The 21,611-nt window shown below is 47.5% G+C and overlaps 1 protein-coding gene across 1 annotated transcript in view; it reads left to right on the top strand.

Moving 5' to 3' along the window:
* LOC138473323 (deleted in malignant brain tumors 1 protein-like) overlaps positions 1-21,611 on the top strand; it is a 911,582-nt gene that overhangs the window by 407,366 nt on the left and 482,605 nt on the right. The window contains exons 23-25 of the mRNA XM_069611989.1: positions 10,507-10,530; positions 10,611-10,646; positions 15,493-15,807. Of these exons, the coding sequence (XP_069468090.1) occupies positions 10,507-10,530; positions 10,611-10,646; positions 15,493-15,807 (375 nt within the window). The remainder of the gene's footprint in view (positions 1-10,506; positions 10,531-10,610; positions 10,647-15,492; positions 15,808-21,611) is intronic.

A 21,611-nucleotide genomic window follows, 5' to 3' on the forward strand; every position in this document is an offset into this window, starting at 1 on the left:
AGGATGGAAGGGTCTCTATCATTCAGGGGTTACCTCACATTTGGGTGATATTCCCTCCTACCAAGTGAGGATATCATACATGTATACAATTCAAAAGAAGGAAAAACAAACCACTCTCAACAAAGCGTTCTAGATGTGTCCTCCAGATATAGTTTCCAAAAGCAACCATTATGAACAAATATTTTTTTTTTTTTTTTTTTTTTTTTTTTGAAAAATTTTTTATTGGTTTTTCAAAACATATGACAAACAGTGCGTGGTATGGCGGTGTAATATGTGTAACACCCACACAAAAAAAAAAAAAAAAAAAAAACCCCCAACAACCTCAACAATCCCTCCCCACCCGTTCCGCCCCCCTCCCCCCGAGACCACAGGTCAGTCCCCAATCATTCAATATGCTCATGTGTCGAGCAGGGACTACCAGGACTGTTTGGAGTGCTGGCCGATGTCGCTGAACGGAGGAGCGGCTCAGTCAGTTCTACCCAGCGGAGAAGATCTGCACTGGAGTCAAGTTTTTGTACCTGGATGGCCATTTCCCAAGCCGCCGTCTCCGCGGCGACCCATCTCTTGAGATCGTACCACCAAAGGGCCTCACCAGGTCCTCGTGCGCTCTTCCAGCTCATGGCTATGCGCCTTTTCGCCGTTATGTAAATCAAGTCCAGGAGTCTATTTAGGGGCTTGTTCTTGGTGCTTCGCTTGTAAGCCCCCAGTATGCAAGCTGCTGGTTCGTGAATTTCGACTTCTATCCCGGCCAGCGCCACCCTATCTCGTACCTGGGTCCAGAACCTCAGGACCATGGGGCAGCTCCAGAACATATGGGTCATTCCTGCTTGTGGCGCATGGCACTTGGGGCATGATTGTGGCGAGGCCCCCTTGAACTTAGATATGGCGTCAGGTGTGAGGTAGGCTCGGTTCGTGATGTATAGCTGTATTAATTGGAGGCGTGCATTTCTGGAGGTCTTTTTGTGGTAGTGGGTAATCTTTTCCCATGCGTTGTCCTCGAATACAAGGCCCATTTCGCTCTCCCATCTCTTTTTGCATTTCAGTTCATTCGTTGTTGTTGCCTGTAACAGGGCCTCGTATATTCTGGAGGTTTCGTGGCCTCCCTCGGCTGTGTCCAGCAAGGTTTCGATGGTTTCATTCTCTGTAAATCGATTGTCTGCCTCAGGCCATCTCTTCCTTAAGGCCCGAGTTATTGCCCCGTGGAGCAAGAACTGCCCGATGGGCAGGCCCGTCGACTCGCAGAGGTCGGAGAATGTGGAAAGTTCGTGTTCGTGCATGAGGTCGCCCAGCGTCGCTACTCCGTGGGGCTCCCATACCGAGCGAGCCTCGGTGTGCCCCCATGAGGGTGTCGCCATGACTGCAGCGATGGGGATCTGTGGGGAGTACGGATCTCGCAGCCCCACAGCCTTACAGGCCCTCTTCCAGAGCTGGGTTCCCAACATGGCCAGGTATGGGTGACGTTGTGGAGCCCCCTTCCCGACCCACAACAAGTCTCTAAGTAGCAGTAGTGGCAGGGCCGGCTGGAGAAGTCTGGTGTCAGTGGTGGTTTCATCCGCCATCCAGTGCGTTACGTGTTTCAATTGGCTGGCCAGATAATATAGTTCGAAATTAGGGACTTTCAGTCCGCCCCTCTCGTAGGGTCTCTGGAGGATGTCAAGCCCCACCCTGTGCCTGCCTCCCTGCCACAGGAATTCTCTGCAGAGTTTGTTCAATTCTCTGAAAAAGGCTGAGGGGATGTTGTAGGGGACATTGGTGAAGCAATGCAGTAGGCGTGGGAGCGCTACCATTTTGAGGAGACCCGCCCTCCCCGCCACAGAAAGGGGAAGTTTGCCCCAGAAGGCCATGGAGTTGGTGAGTGCGTCCTTTGATCTGGCTGTGTTGAGGATGTGTTCTGTGTACGGGCTACGGTGTATGACAATGCCCAAGTATTTAAAGGACGTTACCTGCCACTGGAGAGCCAGTGGGGGCAGGGGTCCGCCCTCATTGCTGTGTAGCGCTGCGAGGGGGTAGAGACACGACTTGTCTTTGTTTATCTGGATGCCTGTGTGTTTTTGGAAGCAGTCCAGAGTCTCCAAGATGTAGGGCAGGAGATGCTCAGGGTTATTGAGGTAGAGGAGGGTGTCGTCCGCGTACATGGAGATGATGTGAGTCACTCCATCAAGTATAATGCCTCCCCCACCGTATTCCTGCCGGATGTACGCGGCCACTGGCTCAGCAGCAATGATATAGAGCATGGGAGATAAGGGACATCCCTGTCGTGTGCCTCTGTGGAGGGGCCATTTGTCAGAGTACGTCTTGTTGGTACGCACTCTAGCCTCGGGGTGTGTGTAAAGCAAATGGGTCCATTTAAGAAAGGCGGGTCCAATGCCCATCCTGGCCATGGTGGCGTACAACCATTCCCAATTAACCGAATCAAAGGCCTTGGTGGCGTCTAGTGATGCCACCGCGTATTTCTGGGTGTCATGCTCAGTGCGGTATATGATGTGGTGCAACCTGCGTAAATTTTCAGTGATAGAGCGCCCAGGTACATAGCCAGTTTGGTCGTGGTGAATCAACAGGGGGATCACCTTGCGTAGCCTGTTGGCGAGGAGTGCCGAAAGTATTTTGCAGTCGACATTGAGCATGGAGAGAGGTCTATAGGAACCGCAATCTGTTCCATCTTTGCCGGGCTTCAGCAAGGGGATGATTACAGCTTCCCTCATGGAGTCAGGGAGTATGCCGCGTTCGAAAGCCTCATTGTACACTTGTGCCAGCAGCGGGGCGAGGGTCTCCTCATATGTCTTATAGAATTCCCCCGGGAGGCCATCCATACCTGGGGCTTTCCCAGAGGGTAAAGATCTAATGGTTGCCTTGACCTCGTCTGGGGTGATTGGGTCTTCCAGGGTTGCGGCCAACTGTGGGTCTAGTTTGGGTAACTCTATGCAGTCTAGGGCGTCCTCGATCCCGGTGTCTAACGGGGGCGGGGCTTGAGAATATAAGTCCTGGTAGTATTCGGAGAAGACCATATTAATATCAGCCTGGGTGTGCACCGCAGTGCCATCTGGTCTGAGGATGTGGCAGATGGGGGTCCTAGGGGATTCCCTTTTGTACAGCCAGGCCAGGAGTTTGCCGGGCTTGTCTCCCAGGGCGTGTGTCCTTTCCGTGTGCTTGGCGTAGCTTAGTTTCCCCAGGGACTCCCAGTGTGACAGACAGGCTTGTCTCTGCGCTATTATTTCCCGTACCTGCTCGGGGGTCGGGTTCGCTCTATTCTCCAGCTCCCCCAGCTTACTTTCTGCTTTTGCCAGGGCGTTCGTGATGGCCTTTTGGGTTCCCCCTACCGCTGCCAGCATGTCCCCTCTCATGACCACCTTATACGCCTCCCAAGCGGTGCTGATGCGATCTACGCTGCCTAGATTGTGTAGCCAATATTCGTCTGTGCTGTCTTGTACGTGGTCCCTGAAGGCCGCGTCAAGCAATGCTTCTGCTCGCAGTCTCCATGTAGGGATAGGGGGTCTGGGCGGGTGTACCTCCCAAGTGACCGACAGGGGTGAGTGGTCTGATAATACTCTGGGTAAGTATTGTGCCTCGCTGAAAGTGGCTTGCTGCTCCAGGCTGACTAGCATGTAGTCCAGCCTAGTGTGGACGTTATGTGGCGGGGAGAAGAAGGAGTATTCCCGTCTCTCCGGGTTCAGTTCCCTCCACAGGTCGCTAAGGGACAGATTGGAAATCAGTTTGGATAGTATCTTGGCGGGGGGGGACGGGCGGGAGTGTTTGGTGTCTGACCTATCTTTGAGGGGGTCTAAAGTGCAGTTGTGGTCCCCGCCCCAGATCATGGTGCTGTTTGCGTGGGGGCATAGTCTAGGGCTCAAGGAGCGGAAAAAAGCTGTGGCGTCATGGTTGGGTGCGTATGTGCTAATCAGGCATAGGTCTCTTCCCTCCATGGTACCCTGCACCAGCGCCATCCTACCCTCGTTATCCGTTTTTGTGTCCGTGACTTTAAAAGGGACTGACGGGTTAATCCACACCAGGACCCCCCTAGCATATGAGGAGTAGGAGGATCCCACCAAGGTCCCCCGCCAGGTTTTGGCTAGCGCAGTCAGTTTAGCCTCCGTTAGGTGTGTCTCCTGAAGCATGGCGATCCCTACCTTGCATCGTCGCAGGTATGCTTGAATTCTTCGCTGTTTCACGTAGCTATTCATGCCTCTGACGTTCCATGTCATCACTTTCACTCTCTCAGCCATAGTCAAGGTGGTGTACTCTCACTAGTCCAGGTCCCGGTCGAGGCCTCATTGGAGGTGCTGTGGTATTGGAGGAGTCCTGTGGTCTCGGTGTGTCAACTTTAGGGATCCCAACTAGGGTGCGGATATCCGGCACCCCTTTCCCTAAGAAAGAACTTCCCCAACAAATAACTGGTCTAACAAGGTGCTCCTCGTCGTGACTGTCCCGTTTCCGCTCCCTAGGACCTGGCATGGTCTTCGGGTGCCCTACGGGTGGGTAAACGTACCCTGAAAAAACAGAAAAACACAAGCTCCTGGGGGGTTGAGGGAGCTAAAACCTCGGTGTTCCGCGTGGTAGGATCCCTTCAGCTGCTCCTGGGGTTGGATTGCAGTGTTCTTATGGTGCGGTATAATACAGTAGTCTTAGGTAGGTGTATCAGCGCGGCCTGCGCCTCTTGTCGTCTATGTCTGGTAGTTGCTGCTCGTCCATCCAGTCCCGGGCTTGTTCCGGTGTGTCGAATAGGTGGGCTCTGTTCTTGTGTATTACTTTCAACCTAGCAGGGTAAAGGAGCATGTATTTCAAACCAGCGGCCTTCAACCTGGCTTTGGTGTAGATGAACTGGGCCCTGCTCATCTGCACTTGAAAAGTGTAGTCGGGGTAGATGGCGATCCTGGCCGAATTTCTCAATATCTGGCCCCCTGACCGAGAGTACGCCAGGACGACCTCGCGGTCTCTGTAGTTTAACACTTTAGCAATCATGGGCCTGGGTGGGCCACCTGGCGGGGGCCTCTTGGCAAGCGACCTATGGGCCCTTTCGATGGAGAACCCCTGCGATAGTTTCTCTGCGCCGATTTCCTGCAGCAGGAGGTTTTCCACGTAGTTGGTGGGGTCTGGGCCTTCGATGCCCTCAGGCAGTCCGAGCAGCCGGATGTTATTCCGGCGGGCCCTCCCTTCGGCCTCTTCCACCTTGTTCTCGAGGTTTTTGACCGTTTGCTGGAGGCCTTCCATGTCATGGAGAAGTTGGGTGTTCGCTTCGGAATTCTCGCGTACTTGAGTCTCGAGTGCCTCCGTTCGATTAGCCAGGGAGCGGACGTCTTGGCGGAGGAGTCCCAGATCTATGGCCACTGCGTCGATTTTATTCACCATAGTCGTTTGGATTAGCTTGATGGCCTCCAAGAGTTGCAAGTTAGTGGGTTCAGGCGTCGCTGGAGTAGCGCTCGTGTCCCCTGCGGCAGTCGCCATGGTCGGGCACTCAGGGCTGGGGGGTTCGGGGGCTGTGTAGGCATCCAGGGTGGTCTGCCGCTGTTTAGACCTGGTCCCCCTCCCCGCTGACTTATCCGGGCAGGACATCCCCTCACCTCGCTGTGGAAGTTGCTCGCTTGATGTCCTCCGGCGCTCGGAGGGTTATGGTCCACGCTTCGGGCCCTCCCGCGGGGCGTCAAGCGCTCCGGCGCCGGTTCTCAAGGGCCTCCAGGCACCGCGGGGTGCGATACGGCCTGGCTAGGCCTGATATGGTAGTTCGTGGAAAGTCTTCGCGTTTCGGCCCGCGCTGCTTTTCTCGGTGCCCGGTGGGGGGGGGGAACTCCTTTCTGTAGCTGCCCGTTCCGAATGCCGCGGTTCCAGCACTCCGCCCCCCGTGGCGCAATTCGGGCAGGGGTGCGCAGCTCCGGTGGTATCGCCAACCGGGGCAGCGCGAGGTGGCCGGTGCACTCGCACTCGGTGTAGTGCGCGATCTCTGGGCCTCGGTTCCAGCCGGGCCTCCGTCCCCTGCGGTTCCGACAGCGGGGCCAGCAGGCGCCCTCGTCCGCCTCAGTCGATCACTCGTTTTCGGGCTTGGGGCTCCCGAGCCTACCGCAGGGGTGGCCACCGGGGGGTCAGCAGGGGCACCCCCTCGCCGTTCCGCTCGGCGGCGCAGGGCGGCCCTCTCTCGGATGGCTCAGCAGATGTGAGCCGCCATCTTGGCTGTCCGCGTCGTGGGGTGTGCGATCCTCTCAGCTCGGCTCCCGGGCTTCCACCCTCGCGTGTGAAGGGTCCAGGAGGTTCTCGTCGCCGCCGGCGGCTCTCGGGATGATTTGTAGGCGCTGAGGCCGGCTTAAATACAGGAAAAACAGCTTATCGATGGCTCATCTTGCGGAGCTTGCCGAAGTCGCGTCCGCTCTACATGGCGGTTGGCCACGCCCCCCATTATGAACAAATATAGGTTCCATCTAGTGAACATGAATCACAACCAACGTAATCTAAAATTTAAATTTTTATTCATTTTCTGCTTTTAAACACACCTCATATAAACATTTAAAAAAACATTTATAAATCACTAGAATTTCCGTATCATAAAATAATTCCACCTCACAAATTTAAAGTCACAAATCACTTAATTTTCAAAACATCAGTGGCAACTCAATTCATTTTATTCCCCAATTCCCCACCATGTTACAATAGCCTGATTTATATAAGTTTCTGTCCTCAATGTTACAAATCACTGGACATTCTTCAGGGGCAGAAAATTCATCTTGTGCTTCTAGTGGATCTTTTCTCATACCAGATTTTTATATCTAAAGACACATAAAAGAACACACATTACCACATGGGCATCCCCGGTCAATGAGTAGACCTAGCCAATCCCTAATCACCCCTAGGGTGGACAGATATACAATCTTTAATATACCTGTACCATTGGCTTCTGACTCTATAGCAAAGCCAAATCTTGCTCTTCACCTTTCTAATAGACAGGGAACTCACTCAGAGTATCAGGTACCCAAAACCAATACACACAGCACCTTAATCAATGACCATATTGAACAGCAATAATGTCCTCTAAAAAAGCCCCATCCCCAGGGGGATACCATAAATTCAAATGCAACTCACCCTGGGGTCAAGGACTTCATCGTCTTCATAAGTCACTTCAATAATTGAGAAATTATTCCATCGGCAGTTAATCTAGGTTATTAAGTGATTTGTGACTTTAAATTTGTGAGGTGGAATTATTTTATGATACGAAAATTCTAGTGATTTATAAATGTTTTTTTTAAATGTTTATGTGAGGCGTGTTTAAATGCAGAAAATGAATAAAAATTTAAACTTTAGGTTACGTTGGTTGTGATTCATGTTCACTAGATCCAACCTATATTTGTTCATAATGGTTGCTTCTTGAAAATATATCTGGAGGACACATCTAGGAAGCTTTGTTGAGAGTGGTTTGTTTTTCCTTCCTTTGTATTGTACACAAGTCTGATATCCTCACTTGGTAGGAGGGAATATCACCCAAATGTGAGGTAACCCCTGAATGATGTAGTCCCTTCTTCCTTTCCATGATGGCCTGTCACGGATCGGGAGCGGAGGTGCTGGGGACAGAAGTGTTCCCTGCGCATCCGATCCCGAAATGGAAAAAAAAGAAGGTAAGTGGGTTTGGGAGGGCAGAGATGGGATTCTTTGGAATGGGGGGCAAGGGGGAGGGAACAACCCTTAACTCGATCCCCGGCGGGGGAAGATGGCAGCCTACATCCGTGGGGTGTCTCGGAGAGGGATTACCTTGTTCCGAGCCTCCTCATTGGCGGAGTGGCTGACACCCCCATGCCCCCCGCCGAGGACAGAAATGAAGGAACGTTGTGGGGGAGAGGGATTCCCAGTCAGGTAATGCCACGGCATGGGCAATGAGATTGCATGTTACAATCTCATTGTCCCTCGCTGAGTACTAATCCTTTATAGACTCCCCCCTGCCAAGAGTAAAGTTCATTCTGGTACAGAGTCTCACTTGCAAAGAGAGAGTTTATTCTGATACAGTCTCCCCTGCAAAGAGTTTTTATGACATCTCCCCTGCATTCTGATAAAGTTTCTCCCGCAAAGAGAGAGTTTATTCTTTTATAGCATCTACCCTGGAAAGAGTAGAGTTTGTTTTATAGAATCTCTCCTGCAAAGAGTAGAGTTCATTCTTTATAGAAGCTCCCCTACAAAGAGTAGAGTTCATTCTGATACATATTCCCCTGCAAAGAGACAGTTTATTCTTTTATAAAATCTCCCCTGCAAAGAGTAGAGTTTATTATTTTATGAAATCTCTCCTGCGAAGAGTAGATTGCATTCTAAAACTGTCTCCCCGGCAGGGAGTTTATTCTTTTATAGACTCTCCCCTGCAAAGAGTAGATATCATTCAGATACAGAGTCTCCACTGCAAAGAGAGAGTTTATTATTTAATAACAGTTCCCGTACAAAGAGTAGAGTTTATTATTCCATGAAATCTCCCCTGCAAAGAGTAGAGTTAATTCAGATACAGAGTCTCCACTGCAAAGAGAGGGTTTATTATTTTATAACGTCTCCCCTGCAACGAGTAAAGTTTATTATTTTTTTAAATCTCCCCTGCAAAGAGTAGAGTTCATTCAGATAGAGTCTCCACTGCAAAGAGAGAGTTTATTATTTTATGGACCCTCCCTTGCAAAGAGTAGAGTACATTCTGATACTGACTCTCCCCTGCAACGAGTAGAGTTCATTCAGATACAGATTCTCTACTACAAAGAGAGTTTATTATTTTATAGACTCTCTGTTGTAAAGAGTAGAGTACATTCTGATACTGAGTCTCCCCCTGCAAAGAGTGGAGTTCATTCAGATACAGAGTCTTCACTGCAAAGAGAGTTTATTATTTTATAGACTATCCCTTGCAAAGAGTACAGTTCATTCTGATACTGAGTACCCCCTGCAAAGAGAGTGTATTCTTTTATTGCATCTCCTCTGCAAAGAGTAGAGTGTATTCAGATACAGAGTCTCCACTGCAAAAAGAGAGTTTATTATTCTATAACTACGCCCCTGCAAAGAGTACTCCCCTTCAAAGAGTAGAGTTAATTCAGATACAGATTCTCCACTGCAAAGAGGGAGTTTATTATTTCATAACATCTCCCCTGCAAAGAGTAGAGTTTATTTTATGAATTCTCCCCTGCAAAGAGTAGACTTCATTCAGATACAGAGTCTCTACTGCAAAGAGAGAGTTTATTATTTTATAGACTCTCCCTTGCAAAGTGTAGAGTACATTCTGATACTGAGTCTTCCGCTGCAAAGAGTAGAGTTTATTCTTATACAAAGTTTCCCCATTGTAGTGGGGGCTTGTTGGCTTGTTCTTGTTCAGTCCCGTTTCTGATACAGAGTCTCCTTGTCAATGGAGAGGGTCTATACTTTTTTTCAAAGCAATGTATTTGATTTTCATGAGAATGTACACTTGCTTACTGAGTTTCCACTTTACATCAACAGTCTAAAAGAGCAAGACAAAAAAACCCTAATAACTCTGTGTGGGAAATGCAACTAGCAGGCAAGTGGTGGGGGGCGAGGGCCAGGCGAGTGTTAGAGCGTCACTCATGGACCCCTCCCCGTGGTTAATGTTCGACTCAGCCTGACCAACTGCAAAGCATTCCTCGACCTCCCTGATCTGCATCCTTGAGAGCAACCCCTCTACGGTACTGAGTGACCGCATTCCCTCCTACATGGCGCTTGCTTGCTGTTTGGGCCCACACAATCCTCGGTGCTCAAACTGAGCTTGATCAGCTCACATCTACGCTCAACACCGGGACTGCCTATGTCAGCCTAACAAGAACTGAATCCTGGTACTTTTGATTCTGAACTGCCCCCTCAGTCCACTTGGACCCTAGAGGTTGGTTAGGTCACGATCGCTCCTGTTTTCATCCAAGATATCCTTTTTGTGGCTAGTAATTTATCTAACACCCCTGGTACTACACTCAGTGTGACTTCCCTCAGTCTGTTATAACTTCTCTGTTCTTCCTTTGGGATGGGTTTTTGTACAGTATTTCTGTTTGTTCTGTTGCAGATGGTGTGTTTGATTAAAGTATACATATATTTATAGAACCTTGATTGGACATTTGCTTTATTTTGGACTGCAATACTTTGTTGTTTGGTTCACTACTGGGTCACCTTCGCACCCCTCTTATATAGCCTTCCCTCGGCCCTTGTTACCACAAAAGCTCAAGGAGGTGTATATCTTTACGGTCCCTATGTGAGGTCTCAGTGTGTCATTTTACCCCTACTCATCCTTGTACTCCTGTGAGGCAGAATCCAATTTGTCACAGGCTCTGATAGTGGGGGCTGTTGGCATGGAGCTGTCCTGCTACTTGAGTTCCTACTGCTCAGCGCAGTTCAAGGGTTGATTTTGCTTGTGTTGGTTCAGTTGTTCCTTTAGGTTCAAAGATCATAGAAATTCAGTCTTTCTGGGGTATTTGTTGTAACCACCAGAATACTTGAAACTTGCTGAATGTTGAAACGTCCCCCATCCTGCACGCCTTCTGTGTTAATTGTTCTTTTTCCCTCTTCTTGCAGCTGCAAGACCACCATCAACTCCAGGTAATTCTCAGGTCATTTACTCCTGGGTCGGCCACCAAGTCATTTCTGGGGACTGACAGTGTGTCCTCTTTCTTTTCCAGCTCAGACTCGCATCCCTACGAACACATCTGCTGAAGGTAGGACCTTTTTACATTGAAGTCAGTGGGCCTCATTCTAAGTGTGCCGGTCGGCTCACCGGCACCCTTATTTCTGGACCGGCAAACTAAAGTGTCTGCCAGCAGTGAACACTGTGGCCGACAGGTCAGACCCTGCCGGGCGCTGGGTCCACGGTAGGCAGACTGTTCACGGAAGCGCCGGCACCGTTAGCCATCGTGCCGGTGCTTCATAGTCCCCACTCCCATAGAGCCCTAAGGGGCTTACATTTTACCGGTGCCTGACTTTCGGGCTGCCGGACTTGTAATAGCATGGTGGCACCAGGAAGTCAGGCGCCAGTAAAATATAGAGTCTGGCGGCAATCCGCCGGTAGCAGCGGCAGGGTTACCGCCGGACTCGTAATGAAGACCAGTGTTTATTTTATGGAACCGCTACTGTCCAATGATCCATTGCGACACCCAGCAAGCATGCTGGATGTGGCTTATTTATCATTTTGGACATCAGTAGCCTCCTGTGACACTGAACATAATGATAATATTGTCAATCAAGTAAGTAGAATCCCTAATAAGGAAAACCATAATTGGCAAAATCTGGCAGAATATTTTTACATGGAAAGTAACAGGGAACCCTTTGTTTGACTCCCTGAAGAGAGGAGCTGTGTTTATGTGTCTGCATAGTGTAGAGTCATGTCAAAGCTACTTATAAGAGAGCAATAAAGATACTGTATTCATCCTGATCACCATTCCTCACCAAATCCATCCACACCCAGAACTGCCAAAATCTTTCATGATCCTAGTGTTTGCAAAACATTGTCACCTGCCGAGGGATTGCCTCCTATGTCTATCCTTGCCACACTGCCCCGGCTCACGCTTCATCTTCTGTGTGATGCATATTCGCTGCGGGGTCATCCAACACCCTCTTTTTATCCCTGGGATATGTTATGTTGAGTTATACCGTGCATCGCTACCACCCAGGGGCAGTCTCCAGGTGCTCACGTGGCTCTGCAAGAAAGAGGACGAGGTTGGTTAGTGTGGATGGAGGGATAGGATTGGCCCAGAATCAGGAGAAACTTTTTGGATAGTCACCCAAGACAAGTAGTAATTTCCCATCAGCCCTGCACGGTCTCCAGCTATTCACGGATTCAGCATATAGCCTCACTGTGGTGAGATAACAGCGGTGAATGAGCTTGAATTAAAGCTTGTTGTAGTGTACACATAGAGAGGGACTTGATGACCTGGCCTATGTTGCCATCCAGTCATTGCTGGTCAGCTGATTACCTAAGCCCCCAGGTCATTTCTCCTGACAAGGAGGTCCTGTATGTAGTCCTGAGTCCAGAGAAACAACCATATAAAGATCTGAGATTAAGCTGCTTCTTGAAAAGATAACCTTGAAAAGATTTCTGAAGTTCAGTAAGCTGTCTGGTTGAGTCTGCCATCGAACCTCAGGTTGGGGAACCCCTTGTCTTGTCTGGAGACATTCCACTCTGGCAGTGGGCCCGCAGGAGTGGAAGCACATCAATTGTCATCAAATTGATCTCCATGAAACTAGGAAAGGGCAAGCTTCTGCCCTTTGAACATGTTGCCCTTTATGGATCACAAAAGGGGCGCGTTGCCCCGGCTGCCGAAGTTGTTAATGTTCATCCCCCAAATACCTCATACATTTCTTAATCAATTTTCACCAAATCAATTATTTTAGTTTTCTTTTTCCCTTCAGCGTTTAAAAAGATAGCGCACATCCCAAAATAGGGAAGTTAACTTTCAAACCTGATACCTTTGTAAAGAGACCTAATTCTATACTTAAAGCACTAAAGTAATTTGCTGAGAGACATCAACTAATTCACCATCAGCAAACATTATGAACTTAAATACCACAATGCTAAAATGGATCCACTGCTTTCTCGTGTTGCCCCTGACCTGTGTAGCAGAATAAGCCATAACTAGAAGTAAAAGGAAATGGAAGAGCAGTCACCATTGTCTAGTTCCCCAATCCTGTCGTTTATTTTGGTGCCGGACCAAATATTTGGGCGTGACGTTCCTAATGAATATTTCATGAAAACCCAGAGCTTGCCCAGTCTTCTTGAAGAAGGCCCAGTCCACCCTGTCGAATGCTTTTTCTGCATGAGTATGATGAAGGGGCCAAGTGAGAGGTGTTTATTTTATCCAGAAGGTGGGATGTTTTATAAATATTGTCAAGTGGCTATTAGCTTATGACAAAGCCTGCTTGGACAGACTGGATCATATTGAGGCTGGGGTGGTCTCCAAACTAGATTTGAAAAACTTTGTAAAAAGCTTGACCTCAAGATTCAGAAGAACCAAGGGCCTATACACCCCACTGAATTCTGGGCCTTTACCTAGTCTACGGATGAGGCTGGGTGTAACTACCGTTGTAGAGTCAGACCGTTGAATGTTAGGAAGACTTAGGGCCTCATTACGAGGCTGGCAGTAGTAATATAGGCACGGCTGCTGCCGGTATTTTTTTTTTCCAGCGCCCACAAATGGCCAATTGCCGGGTCATTACGACCTTGCCGGACCCGGTATTTGCCCATTCCTGGGCGCTGGAAATAAATCTTCCCCATTCCCATTGAGTCCATAGGGCTCAATGGGAATGGGGACGTTGGATCCACGGGCACCGTTTATAACGGTGCCGGTGCATCCGACGTGCTGTGCTCGCAGGTGCCTTTCATTCCGCCAGGTCAGACTTGGCGGAATGAAAGGCACCCACAAGCACAACTCGGAGTTTGCCGGTCTGGATACAATGGTACCGGCAAGCTTACCGGTACCGTTGTATCTGAACCGGCAAGCTTGTAATGAGGCATTGTGTTTTTACTTCTCTATAGCAAAACTGATTAGTGTTTTTGATATACAAGTGTTCATTGCAGAACATGAGTGGGACTAGAATCTCAGTTACTGTCCTACTGCCATTCACCCTAATTCTGTGCTGGTACTCAAACATGGGGGTGGTGCATTTCCATTTATCCTTATTCTGTAATGGCCCCCAAAAAGGCGAGGTCCCTTCCATTCTTCCTAATTCTGTGCTAGTCCTCGAACATGGGGAGGCCAATTGAAATCACCCTAATTCTGTGCTGGTCCTCAAACATGAAGAGACCATTTCCATTCACCACAATTCTGTACTGGCCCCCATATATGGCGAGGTCCTTTCCATTCAGCCTAATTCTACGCTGGTCCTCAAACACGGAGGTGGTGCATTTCCATTCATCCTTCTTCTGTACTGGCCCCCAAACATGGAGAGACCATTTCCATTCACCCCAATTTTGTACTGGCCCCCAAACAATGCGAGGTCCTTTCTATTCACCGTAATTCTGTGCTGGTCCTCAAACATGGGGAGGCCAATTGAAATCACCCTAATTCTGAGCTGGTCCTCAAACATGGGGAGGCACATTCTAATCACCCTAATTCTGCGCTGAACCTCAAATGTGTGGAGGCCATTTCCATTCACCCTGATTTCCTGCTGGTCCTCCATCATGGGGAGACCATTTGCATTCACCCAAATTCGGTGCTGAACCCAAAAATGGCAAAGCCAATTCCATTCACCCTAATTTCTTGCTTGCCCTGAAACATGGCAAGGCCAATTCCATGCACTTTAATGCTGTGCTGGGCCTGAAACATGGGGAGGTCAATTCCATTCACCCTGATTCTGTTATTTTCCTCAAACATGGGGAGGCCAATTCCATACACCCTAATTCTGTGCTTGTGCGCAAACTTGGAGAGGCCAATAACATTCACCCTAACTTTGTGCTGGTCCTCAAACTTGGGAGACCGATGCCATTCACCCTCATTCTGTGCTTGTCCGCAAACTTGTAGATGCCAATTCCATTCACCCTAATTCATTGCTGGCCCCCAAACATGGCAAGGCCAATTCCATTCACTCTAATTTTGTGCTTGTGCGCAAACTTGGAGAGGCCAATTCCAGTCACCCTAATTCTGTTCTTTTCCTCAAACATGGGGAGGCCAATTCCATTCACCCTAATTCTGTGCTGGTCCTCAAAAATGTTGGCCAATTCCATTCAGCCTAATTCTGTGCTGGTCTTCAAACTTGTGAGGCCAATTCCATTCACCTTAATTCTGTGCTGGCCCTCATATAGGCAGAGGCCAATAACATTCACCCTAATTCTGTGCTGGTCCTCAAACTTGGGAGACCAATTCCATTCACCCTAATTCTGTACTGTTCCTCAAACATGGGAAGGCCATTTCCATTCACCCTAATTCTGTGCTGGTCCTCAAACATCGGGAGGCAAATTCCATTCACGCTAATTCTGTGCTGGCCCTCAAATATAAAGAGGCCAATTTCAATCAGTCTAATTCTGTGTTGCAGTCACATATGGGGAGATCAATGCATTGGCAGTGTTTGGTTACCTTGAGATCAATATGCTACGATGTACCTGATTAGAAGGAGTAATTAAATGATATTCTTGATGCTGTGATAATGCTTGCCACTGTTCATAGCGGTTATGCTACTTCTGTCATGTTTGTTGCATTTATGTGTCATTTCTTGTTTCACATTACTAAGGCTAGCCGGCAGGAGATGAGAAGAATTCTCATGGTCTGAACTTTTAAGTGTGTTTCATGGATGAGAAGTGATGTTACAATTCTTCTGCGATACGATATGGAGTCTTAAGGTGGTTGGCTGTCATTACATGGCCCGTCATTTCCAATGCCGTAGTGTCTTCTAGAATGTTCTGATGCAGTTTTATAATATTGCATCTTGCTCTCGGGCATCTTCCTCGCTGGAGGAAGAACCTTTATATTCTTAGCTTCTGGAGGGCTTCCATTAGACTGGTCTTTATGCCTCTCTAAGGGTGTTGAATGCTCTCTTAGTGTCCCAATTCTTTTCCCTGGTCTTCTATTTCAGGTAATTACTCCATCCGTCTCCAGAATGGTTCCAGCAGGTGTGCGGGCCGTGTCGAAATCTGGTATGATTCCTACTGGGGGACGGTGTGCGATGATGGCTGGGACCTGAACGATGCTCAAGTCGTGTGCAGACAGCTCGGCTGCGGGTCGGCTCTTTCTGCTCTGAGCATGGCCTACTTCGGTCAAGGCAATGGAAGCATTCTCCTGGATGATGTCGCATGCAGCGGCTTGGAGTCCCGCCTGTGGGATTGCCCTCATTCTGGATGGAAGAGGCACAACTGTGTGCACCAGGAGGACGCCAGCGTCATCTGCTCAAGTGAGTGCTCTTTCCCCTGCATGCAAAACCGGTGCTAGTTAAAATGACTCTGTTCCAGATCATTCTTACAATGACAGCCCTAGGTCATCCCCTTTCCATTTCACACCAGCAAACGACGTTTAAACCAATATTCGCTTGTGAATGAGTGAACATAGTCAGTGAACTTATCTTGGGTTCAGTGTTCCTATCAAAAAGGCTCTTAAGAGGATTGAATTGGATTTTAAGGTCATTGGGATTACTCAGTGATTGATCAGAAGAGATGTCATGTTTTTAGAGAGTATGTGCATGACAAGCTAGAGAGGTGAGTGTGATGATAAAGACGACGGCCGTTGCCCGTCCTTCCCAAGTTGAAGGGGAGTTGATAGGCTACATACACACCAGTGTCTTGGAAATTGAGGCCATTTGAGATTCTGATCATCCTTGGTATTGTGCAAAAGTTGCATAGATCAGTGGGACACAGGAAAAAATAACTTTTCCATAAAAGAGGAAACCTGATAATGAACACATCAAAATGGCATTTTCTGAAAATAAGTAGTGTAAAAATGAAGAAAGGAAATCACGCAATTATTTTAAAAATAACCCATCATTAATTATTAGTTTAAATGTAATAAAAAAAAAACAATTGTGGTCAGGACCAGAATGGTTTAGAGCAGGTGTGGAGGACCAAGGAAGTAGGATATTTTGGAGTTTCTGGGGTTCCCACTGGTGTTAGAGCTGTTCCTTTATAGCTGGAAATATTCAAGTGCAAAATAAGTGGTAATCAGGTCAACTGAGAGATAAAAAGGGGGTCTGCTTTTATTATTAGGTAAATGACAAACCAAGAACACATTTTAAAACAATAAAAGGTAATAAGGTGCGTATAGCTTCCTTTTTTGGAAAAAAAGAAAAAAACTAATATATTTTGTTGTTTTTAAATTATTGAATTGAAAACTATAATGTCATTTTCAATTTGATAATCTCAGTTACCATTCTGGGTTATTATTGACTGGCTATTATTTGATAGAAGCAGGCCAGGGTCACCTCTGGCACACACTGCCTTTAGCTCTCCAGCATGTTTTATTTGATGAGGTCCTGGGGCAAGAAGGATCTATTCATCGATGCACCATCTGATGGGCGTGGGGGTGGATTCACACTGAAGGTCTACACATTGCATAGCTATTCTCTGAAACATTAGACGAGATGGCCGTGTAGGACAGAAGATGGCTCACAGGTTGGAGCGCTGAAGATGGAACCATCGCTGAAGCTGGTGCCAATGGTTGGTGTTGAGTCTCCAAGAGAATAGATGGTATGGCCTTGCAGGACACATGATTGGCTAAGAGGTTGCAGACCATGAAGTGGGGAAATTGCTGGAAGTGGGGTCTATGATCAGTGTTGAGTCTCAGATAGAATAGGTAGCCTGCCCGTGGTGGACACAAGGTTTGCTCAGAGGTTAAAGCGCTGAAGGTGGAGCCATAGTTAGAAGTGGCGGCACCGGTTTGTCTTGAGTGTCAGATCAAGTCATTAATGGCGGGAGCATCTCTCAGATAGATGTCTAGGGCAGGTTCTGAGGTTTCCGTGGAGATGTCGCTGCACAGGGCCTGCAGCTTCTCAGCGGTTGCTTCCCTGAGAACGAGGTCATTGGACCGCACTGATTGTTGGGTAGTCCTCATCCATCTCCTCAGAATCTGTGTGTCACCCTATTTTCAGGTTCCTCTGGAGGGAGAGCAGTCCAAGCGCTGAGTCCTCAACTAATGGGGGCAATTATGCAGCAGCAAGCCTTGATTTGCTCTTCAGGATATTGACCTGGAAAGTAAAGGTTTTGCCAGAAGCGAAGATGTTCTCCAGTCCAAACTTGCACTGTTTTATATGTGTTATCATGGTTGGGGTTCTCCAAAACTGGCCTCTGTGCACAACTGGTAGGGCTCAGAGCTTACTGTGGAGTGAGTGGGTGGGGAGTACTACAGCACACTCCATGGGTATTCATGAGCTATTTCTGGCTTTCAGGCTACTAGCAAGTACTGGTTCCAGCACCAGGAATCTTGGGAATGATGGGTCTTTGCCTGTAAAATGGCAACAGTTGCTCATGTTGACCCTTGGAAAGCATTTCCTCTCACGTCTCAAAATGTGAAGTTCCACTGCCCCCTGCTGGCAACATGTGCAGCTTTCAGCCTCGTCTATGTGTGAACATGTTGAACTACTTACATACAAGAGTAAAACATTTCAAATAAATAGTGTGATCGTGGACATGTAGAATGTTGCTACAGTACTTGAAAAATGTTAACAAATCGAAAGTAAACATCTTAATTTAAAAATCATTGTATAATAATGTAAATGCCCTTAAAAAAACACATCCCCCATGCACCCACACGCTTCCTTTTCTAACACCTATTAAACCCCCTTTCAGGGGATTATAAAAGCATGGGCTCTGTTGTAAACAGAAAGCTATTTTCCAGAAGCCTTTTCTAATTTGATAAGAAACCTGAACCACTGAAAAGGGTATTTTCAGTTTCCTGCTTTCACTTGGTCTTTGCTGATTGCAGAACTCTCCACCATGGGTGGGATCTCCACCACGAAAGATCCCACACACAGACCATCTCTGTCCACGTGCGCGGTCCCGGAGCCAACTCAGAGCCAATCAGGATCCGTTTCCATTCTCTTATTTCTATCAGAGAAACCAGTGAGAAGACATTTGCTGCACCTGCTTTGCCAGCTGTAAAATCACGGTAAAGAGCAGAAAAAAGAGAGAGAGAGAAAAGGCAGCTTAAAGACAGAAAAACACAGAGGGAGCGCTCGCTACAAGGCACTGAAAAGAAAGGCAGGCCTCGGTTCCTCTTTTTCTGCTCTGTGAGAAAGGTTCTGTGACCACTTTTTGAAGCTTTCTAAACTTTTTCCTCTGTTACTCTTTGTTTTTGATTTCACTCAACCCCTTTCAGAGGCATGTTGCCTTAGGTAGCATTTTTTACTGTAAAGGTAAGATCCTTTAACTGTTCTTCTGTTTGGTCAGGTTGCCCTCCTGTTTGGCTGGTTTTGTTGGATGGGCCTCCTTTGGGGGAGAGAATGTTGGTGAGGCACTACTATGCTGTCAGCACAGGCTCTACTCTTCATTCCCACTCCTTTAAGGAGAGTTCTTTCTCTCAGAACGAGACACATTAGGAGACTCTGGGAAAAGAAGGGAAGCCGGCCTAGAATGCCGGGCTCTGAGTCTACGGTAGTCATCCACTCGGAGGTGGCTGTCGTCAGTTAAGGAGCAGGAGTGTACCTTCACTACTATCATGGCACCTTCCGTGACATGCTCTGACACCCCTGACGTCCCTGGAACATTAGTGGCACCTTTTTCTTTCACAATGCCCTCATTCAACATTGAGTGATCTTGCGACCTCCAGATTCCCTCATGTCAAGAGAGCCTTCGACGCCGAGATGTCTCGATGTGGAGCGGCTGTAGAGATTGTTCACCGTCATTTGACTCTGAGAGGATTTTGGTGCTGAGGGGGGCTTGGTGCTGGAGGTGCCTTGACGCTGAGGATGCCTCAAAGCTGAGGTAGTTTAAAGCTTAAAGGGCCGGGACACCGAGAGAAGACTTGATGAAGATAAGACGTTCATGCTAGAGGAAAACTCAGCCCAAGGAGAGTTCTCTTTGCCAATAAAGACTCCAGCAGCGAGACCTCCTTGTCTACTTCAGAGATCTCCCATGACAGTCATTGTTGCTGGTTCTCTCTCTGAGGGATAATGTCCTCAGTGATGGAGCTTGAATGAACTGGATCAACAAGTGATCAAGAGAGAATTTAATCTAATGCCAGTTTATACAATTCACCACATGGGCTCATTTATGGAAGCCGGGGAAGGAAATTCATATCCTTCATAAGAAGGGCTTGAATCCATGGAGAGGAAGTCTGAAATTGAATGCAACTTGGAGAGGGGCCTCTCTTTTGAGTTAATTAATATCATTTATTGATTTTTAACACTTGTGTGAGGCTACAGATGATGCCCCGTTACATGTGCGTCTATCTGCACCCTGCCTGTGGATGAGACCCCCTAAAGGACCAACACGGGCTGGAGTCGGCTGGGCTTTAAGGCTGGCTTTGCTCAGCCGAATGTGTCCCAATTTTGAGGTAGACCCCGCCGCTCATTCTCCTCGCAAAGTAACAAAGTTTCCAACAAGAGATTTTATTCTGAAATAAGGTCTCACTGTGAGAATTTCTATTCAAATGGAAGCTCAGCTGGGAATACTTTCTCTCGAATGAATCAAAATGAAATCCTGCATCATGTTGCATATTTTAAATCTACCCATCGTCCCAGTCAGGCAGAGTCTTAAGGCAGCTCAGACGATGCAATAGACAGTCATTAAGAGAATGGGCCCATTTCTTCTGATACAGAGTTACAGCAGTTCCCCTGCAGAGAGTAGAGTTTATTTAAGCAATAGGCCCTGCGCAGGGGGGCATTACCATTTCAGGTAATGCCCCAGGGCCCATAGTTACAGGCCCAAGCGAAGGAGCCTACTGCTATTAGTACACCGGCCTGTAAAACCGGGGTACTAAGAGCATTTATTTTCTGTTCCGAAAAGCTCTGGTGTTTTGGAACAGAAAAAAAACAAAGTTAAATAAATGGACGCTGTGGAAAGGAAAACGAAGTCCGTTTTCCCTTTCCATGGCGGCCATTGAAAATGAATGTAAAAATGAATGTAAAAAAAGTAAACAAACGGAACAACACTTAACTCGATCTCCAGCGGGGGAAGATGGCAGCCTACAGCCGTGGGGTCCCAGAGCGGGATTACCCAGTTCTGAGCCTCCTCATTGGCTGAGTGGCTGACACCCCCACCCCTCCACCGAGGACAGAAATGAAGGAACGTTGTGGGGGAGAGGGATTTCCAGTCGGGTAATGCCACGGCATGGGCAAAAGATTGCATGTTACAATCTCATTGTCCCACGTGGAGTACTAATCCTTTATAGACTCTCCCCTGCCAAGAGTAAAGTTCATTCTGGTACAGAGTCTCCCTTGCAAAGAGAGAGTTTATTCTGATACAGTCTCCCCTGCAAAGAGAGAGTTTTTTTTATGATATCTCCCCCGCAAACATTAGAGTTTATTCTTGTATAGAATCTCCCCTGCAAAGAGTAGAGGAAATTCTGATAAAGTTTCACCTGCAAAAAGAGAGTTTATTCTTTTATAGCATCTCCCCTGCAAAGAGTAGAGTTTATTGTTTTATAGAATCTCCCCTGCAAAGAGTAGAGTTCATTCTTTATAGAAGCTCCCATACAAAGAGTAGAGTTCATTCTGATACAGATTCCCCTGCAAAGAGACAGTTCATTCTTTTATAAAATCTCCCCTGCAAAGAGTAAAGTTTATTATTTTATGAAATCTCCCCTGCGAAGAGTATATTGCATTCTAATACTGTCTCCCCGGCAGGGAGTTTATTCTTTTATAGACTCTCCCCTGCAAAATGTAGATATCATTCAGATACAATATCTCCACTGCAAAGAGAGAGTTTATTATTTAATAACAGTTCCTGTACAAAGAGTAGAGTTTATTATTTCATGGAATCTCCCCTGCAAAGAGTAGAGTTAATTCAGATACAGAGTCTCCACTGCAAGGAGAGAGTTTTCTATTTTATAGACTCTCCCTTGCAAAGAGTAGAGTTCATTCTGATACTGAGTCTCCCCTTGCAAAGAGTAGAGTTCATGTAGATACAGTCTCCATTGCAAAGAGAGAGTTTATTATTTTCTAACGTCTCCCCTGCAAAGAGTAGAGTTTATTAGTTTATTAAACATCCCCTGCAAAGAGTAGAGTTCATTTAGATCCAGAGTCTCCACTGCAAAGAGAGAGTTTATTAT

Source organism: Ambystoma mexicanum, chromosome 8 (genome assembly GCF_040938575.1).
Source record: "Ambystoma mexicanum isolate Mex_15411 chromosome 8, UKY_AmexF1_1, whole genome shotgun sequence".
In the NCBI taxonomy this organism is placed as follows: domain Eukaryota; kingdom Metazoa; phylum Chordata; class Amphibia; order Caudata; family Ambystomatidae; genus Ambystoma; species Ambystoma mexicanum.